This window comes from Myotis myotis, unplaced genomic scaffold (genome assembly GCF_014108235.1).
Source record: "Myotis myotis isolate mMyoMyo1 unplaced genomic scaffold, mMyoMyo1.p scaffold_m19_p_3, whole genome shotgun sequence".
NCBI classification, from domain to species: domain Eukaryota; kingdom Metazoa; phylum Chordata; class Mammalia; order Chiroptera; family Vespertilionidae; genus Myotis; species Myotis myotis.
Genome location: NW_023416335.1, coordinates 123,699,278 through 123,705,496, shown reverse-complemented (window position 1 = coordinate 123,705,496; position 6,219 = coordinate 123,699,278). Strand labels below are relative to the sequence as shown.

Genomic DNA, 6,219 nt, shown 5'->3' with positions numbered 1-6,219 from the left:
GTGGGGGAGGTGCTCCCACTTCAGAAGCTGGGGATATGTAGTCTCCCGGTCTCCCTTGCTGCCCAAATCAGAAAATAGAGAGAACAGTCTGGAAGGTTGCTACAGCAACCAGAGTCCCTGGAGGCCCAGTGCTCCACAAACCCTTTACTCCCAGGCATGCTCGAACTTGGAGAAGAAATTTATTAGGAATGGTGATGAAGGTGATCACATACACACATGTGGAGATACACGCCTGCATGGTCCAACATTTACCCTCAGCTGGGCCCTTCTCCTTTCCCTAAATACCCAAGAGAAACTGAAGAGATTTGGAAAAGTAGCACTTCATGGCGTCAGAGCAGGTTTCTGAATCATGAACTCCTCTATCTCCCACTGTATTTCAGGTTTGGAGAAGCTGAGCTCCAATCAAAGTGGCCTCCAGTCCTAAGGATCACAGTGAACCTGCCTAAAGAGCACCCTCCTTTCTGAAGGGTAAGAAGAAAGACTGCAGCCCAGCTCAAGAGGCTAAGAAGGGATTTAAGGAGCTCATGGTCCAGAATGGCCTATTCTTGGGCTTTGGATCCAAGGCAGAAACTCTGGGGGGAGGCCTGGCCTATGGGAGGTGGGAGACAGGGTAATGAACTAAAAGTCAAGTCCATTACTAAAATTCACACATTTGCATAGAATCACCCCCAGCTTCCCACATGAGTTCATTGAACGTTCCCCATGAGGTAGGGAGGGGAAGACATTAATGTTCCCATGTAATGGGTGGAGAAACTGAGGCATTAAGAGGATGGTGCCAGTTACCCTGTAAAGCTGTGGCAAAATCCAGACTGAGATCTGGCACTCACAGAGCTGTAGTACCTCAAGAAAACCCTCAAAAGGCCACCCCTCCTAAGTTGCTCTTCAAGAAAATAATTTAGAAAAAAAAAATCTTATCCAAGAGTCTTAAAGCATAGATATAAAATTAAAAATATGTTAACAGTCCTTTTGGTTTCTGAACTGTACCCAAAAGAGCTCAGAACAGTACATCACAGTTTATCAAGGCAACAAACAAATGATGGTGTTACCAGGAGGGAAGTGAGGGGAAGTGGGCAGTGTGATGGAAGGCAGGAATTTCACGATGGAAGGAGATGGCTTAGTCCAGGTGGTGGTGACACCACCAAGTTACCTTACCAGTTAGAGCAAGTCGGCTGCAGCTCTGAGGGGCAGAGCAGGCGAGTGTTTGCTTGACTCAGCCAAAAACCTCTAATTGTGTGGTTGTCAGCAAAGACATAAAGCTTCCTCCTTACTCTAAACCAACTATTCCATTCCCAACAAGATGGGAAGACACCCACACTAGCATCCAATGTGTGCTTTACCTGTCTGCAGGTCTAAGCTGGAGTTGTTTTTAGAAAGCCTTCAACTGTTCTAAATCAAATTCCCAAGAAGAAGGGTGGAGGGCTAGAGAGGTTGGGGAGAAGCGAGGGAGAGAAACTTGCCATCTGTAACAACAGTCCACTGCCCCTCTGAGATGACAGCATCTGTTTAAGTGCCACCTCTCTTCAGATGACATGGACATGCCAGCTGCCTGACTCTATTCGACCATTTCTCCCGGCTCCGTGGTTGCCTTTTGCTAGTCCCTCTGCACAGGAAGGCACGTGCACACCGAGCATTTGGATCTGAGAAAGAACCTTCCTGGAAGGGAGAGAGAGTCAGGGGCTCAGAGTCGGGGGCACTAAATGTAGACCAAAGCCTGGTGTCTACTGTGCCAGAACACACCTGGGAGAAAACATCGGCCCCTCTGGTCCGGGACTCACACTAACGTCCTCCAAATGGCCAAGTTTAATTGCAGTTTCTCTAATTCCACTTGAGACTGTGCATCTAACGGGTCTTCTACAGGATGACCAGCAGGTGTTACAGGGCCCTGGAATAAAGCAGCAAGATGAGTCCTGTCTCTTTCCTCCAGCTTCTGCCAGGTACCGCCTGGCCAGAAGTTAAGACAGGTGCATGCCCCAAAGCAAAGGGCACTGAGGAGAGAAAAGAGACCCAGGAATAACCTGGTTTCCATCCTATTGGCATCTCTGTACCTACAGCTGTTAGAAGTCTCAGACTTGAAAAAACCAGAATCTTGAAGGAAAGTCAGACAGAAATCTCATCCACATAACAGAAGATGGCATGAATGGGTGGCACCATTAGAATTTCAAAAATATCACTTAGATGGCTAAAACTTGAATGCTGCAGGGGCCCAAGTAACAAGGTTGACAGTCCAGGTGTTTGGTCCTGGACGCCATGCACTAGGGGAAGGGAAGGAGTCAGGGAGCCAACCGGAGTTCAGGTGAGAGTCATGGAAAACGAGAAGGCAGCCTAAGAAATTATTTGCTCAGTGTCACCCTTCTCGTGTAGAACCTGCCTGCATCAGTCAGACCTCAGTGAGCATCCTTTTCTCTGCATACATCCGATGTGGAGTGGGAAGGTAGCTGGGTCTGCGCTCCCGGGCAGCCTCAGAGAATTCAGGCTTGCCAAGTCCACCGTCGGCCACCTTCAGGTCCGGTGCAGGCTGCCCACACGTGACGTGGGTGTACTGGCCTTGCTCCTCCTGCTCGGTCTCCCGGTGGTAGAAGTAGTTGAAGTTGGAGACAATGACCGGCACTGGTAGGGCGATGGTGAGGACCCCAGCGATGGCACAGAGTGAGCCCACAATCTTGCCTCCAACGGTCATGGGGTACATGTCCCCATAACCTACTGTGGTCATTGTAACCACTGCCCACCAGAAGGCATCTGGGATGCTGGGAAAGAGCGAATCATCATCGTCAGCCTCTGCGAAGTAGACGGCGCTGGAGAAGAGGATGACTCCGATGAAGAGGAAGAAGATGAGCAGGCCCAGCTCCCGCATGGAGGCCTGCAGGGTCTTGCCCAGGATCTGCAGCCCCTTGGAGTGGCGGGAGAGTTTGAAGATGCGGAACACCCGCACCAGACGGATCACGCGGAGGATGGCCAGGGACATGGCCTGCTGCCCGTTCTGGCCACCCCCTCCGTTGGCTGACTGCTGCTCCTGTTGCTGCACCAGCTCCGTGCCCAAGGTGATGAAGTAGGGGAAGATGGCCACCAAGTCGATGATGTTCATGATGTTGCGGAAGAAGGCGGGCTTGCTGGGGCAGGCGGAGAAACGCACCAGGAGCTCAAACGTGAACCAAACGATGCACAGGGTCTCCACCAGGAAGAAGGGGTCGGTAAAGAAGGAGCCCCCGAGAGTACTTAGTGAGGAGGGGCCCACTCCCCCAGGGGTGATGCCAGGATGAAAGGTATAGGCATCGTCTTCATCCTCTTCTTCCTCCTGACTCCCCCTGGAAATTGAGGAGACTCTGCTCACACCACCACCATTGCTACCACCTCGACCATCTGCACGGAACTGGGGCAAAGTCTCCAGGCAAAAGATGACGATGGAGATGAGGATGACCAACACCGAGACGATGGCGATGCCCCTGGCGGGCCCCGAGCTCTCCGGGTACTCGAAGAGCAGCCACACCTGGCGCTGGAAGGGCTGGGAGGGCAGAGGCTTCTCATCCTCGCCGCCCTCGGGAAGGCAGCCCTCGTCCTCCCGGAAGGCGGCCAGGGCCTCGTCCCCCAGCTGGTAGAAGCGGATCTCCTCCAGGAAGATGTCCAGGGGCACGTTGACCGGCCTCCGCAGCCGGCCCCCCGACTGGTAGTAGTAGAGGATGGCGTCGAAGCTGGGCCGGTTGCGGTCGAAGAAGTACTCGTTCCTCAGCGGGTCGAAGAAGCGGACGCGGCGGCCAGGGTCTCCCAGCAGCGTGTCGGGAAACAGCGACAGGGTGCGCAGTTGAGTCTCGAAGCGCAGCCCGGAGATGTTGATCACCAGCCGCTCGCTGCTACAGCAGCCCTCGCCCGCGCCAGCCTCCGGGAAGTCTCCCGCATCCTGTTGCTCGCCCTCCGGCCCGCGGACCTCCCCCGGCGCCGCCAGCGTCAGGGATTTCTCCGATCTCATGTCCTCTCCGCGGTGCGCTCCCCGCCACGGCAACAGCGCCCCCGATGCCACCTCTGGAGCGGCAGCGCTTCCCAGCGCCGGCGGCGCCCTCTGTCTAGGGTGGGGCCCGCGCTCCTCCGAGCTCGCGGGCTGACCTGCGGTGGGATCCGTGAGCCCTATACCCCTGGTCCCTGCAAGGGTAGGTCCGGGGAGGTGCCCTGGGCGCAGAGGATTGGCCCCGCGCCTCCAGCGGTCCGCGCCTGGGGCTGGAGCTTACTGGGATACCTGAAATCGCACACTGGCGCGTGTGACACCGGGTGCCCGAAAAGACGGCGCTTCACCCCCTCACCTCCGTGCCTGAGACTGGGCTTCTGGACGCAGGGTTAGCACTCCCCAGCTCCCACTGCGCGCCTCCAACAGCTCAGCCCCGCCACTGCCGCGGGAACCCAAGCGCCAGATGCGCCTCCCCCTCCGGCTCCGCAAAGACTCCTGGCGGGGCTCGGCCTCGCCCAACGTCCACCGCGGGCTGGCTCCGTCCAGCCAAGGTCGCCGTTCCCGCGCCACAGCCGCCACCTCCTCCCTGTGGGCCTGCCCTCAGGCCTCCGAGAGGGCCCTGGGCTGCCCCGGCGCCGGAGCGCGGGGACCCACCTCCCCACCGCTCAAGCCTTGGCTGCAGCCACCGCAGCTGCAGCGGCTCGGCTCTCTGCTCTGTCCTTCTCTCCCAACACACACTCCCGGAGTGACGTGGCAGGCCCCGCCTGCTGCCCCCTCCCACCCCACTCCCACAACACACCCCTCGCCCAGCCAGGGGTGCCGCAAGCCAGGGCGCTGTGAGAATAGACACACATTTGCCTCAGGTAATCTTTCCCGCGCTCTGCGGGCACGCCTCTCCCCTTCGCACGTTCACACACCGGGCCCCTAAACAAGCACTAATGGCCTCACACCACACCCCCTCCACACCCGCAATCAGCTTTTCTCAATGCCAGTTTACAGCGTTGACCTGCGCAGTGCATTTCATCAATAAGAAAACACACCCCACTCGCCACACGCACCGAGCACTGTGCCTCCACTCATCCAGAAATTTAATGAGAAAATCAAATCTTATTTTGTCCTTCTGTGTTTACAAAGACCGATTTGCCAGCATCTCCAATCTCTACTGAAAATAAAAAGGAAAAAGGAGAGACAGCATTTTTGAGATGTCTTGAGAGCTTCCTATTTAAATTGGACTCCATGTAAGTCCCCAGAGAATCCCATCCCTCCCTGTGCAAACCTGGGAGGCTGCAAGTCTCCTTAGGCATAGTGCCAGAAAAGAAAGGGGTTGGAGGCCTCCCGTTGTCTTTCCCATCAGAAGTTTTGACAGGAATCCTGGGAACTTGGGCAGCAGACCAGGTAAAGAAAAAACAAACAAACAAACAAAGATGGTGGCATCTCAGAGGTATTGTGGTCCAGGGAAGTGCGGCCTGGAATTCATTTGCTCCCAGCCTCCCTGGGAAGGCATCTGGGATGTCTGCTTATTGTGCAGACAAGAAAAGGGGTGAGTGGAAAGAATATGTAAGAGTGTTGATAAAAAATAAATAAATAAATAAATAACTATGTTTACTGAGCATCTACTATGTGCCAGCTACAATCTAGGTGCTTTCTCCCTCAGGCCTTACAACCCTATGACAAAGATGGCCTCTGCTCTAGGTTACAAGACTCACGTGGCCATATTTGGGTAGGGACCAAAGTTTGTTGTTAAAGATTCTTTCCAGAACTCTCCGGGAGGGAGGTGGTGAGAATGGTTTTCCATCCATTTTGGCCAAAGACCATATAGTCTTTTGTCACTAGAATAGACAGGTTAGTGTCTGGTGGAGGAGAGGTGGTCTGATTTTTAAGACTGCCACTTCCAGGTAGGCTTAACAATTGCTTCTCTGTGCCCCAGTTTTCTCTTTTGGGGGCATCTATGGCCAAATTGGCTGACAAATACGGGGTGTTTTTGTGTCTCTTCTTCTGCATATTAGATCATTAGTAAGAGTTCACTGAAGATAATGATGGGAATGATTCATAAAAGTACTCTCAAACCACAAGATACACATAAGAATGCTTTGCATTGCACAGTGTTTTAAAACCACAGTGGCTAGCTCCCAGGGGAGTGAGGGAGTGGGGTTGTGGGGGAGTGGGAGAGTGGGGGAGTGGGAGAGTGGGGGAGTGGGAGGGTGGGGGAGTGGGAAGGTGGGGAAGTGGAAGAGTGGGGGAGTAGGAGAGTGGGGGAGTGGGGAACTACGTTTCCTGGATGTGTA

General features: G+C 54.5%; 1 protein-coding gene across 1 annotated transcript; it reads right to left on the bottom strand.

The window, feature by feature from the left end:
• Positions 1–884: 884 nt before the first annotated feature.
• Positions 885–4,647, bottom strand: KCNA6 (potassium voltage-gated channel subfamily A member 6). Its single transcript, XM_036301677.1, has one exon. It carries the CDS (start codon positions 3,959–3,961, stop codon positions 2,378–2,380), a length of 1,584 nt encoding a protein of 527 aa, XP_036157570.1. The 5' UTR covers positions 3,962–4,647; the 3' UTR covers positions 885–2,377.
• Positions 4,648–6,219: the final 1,572 nt, after the last annotated feature.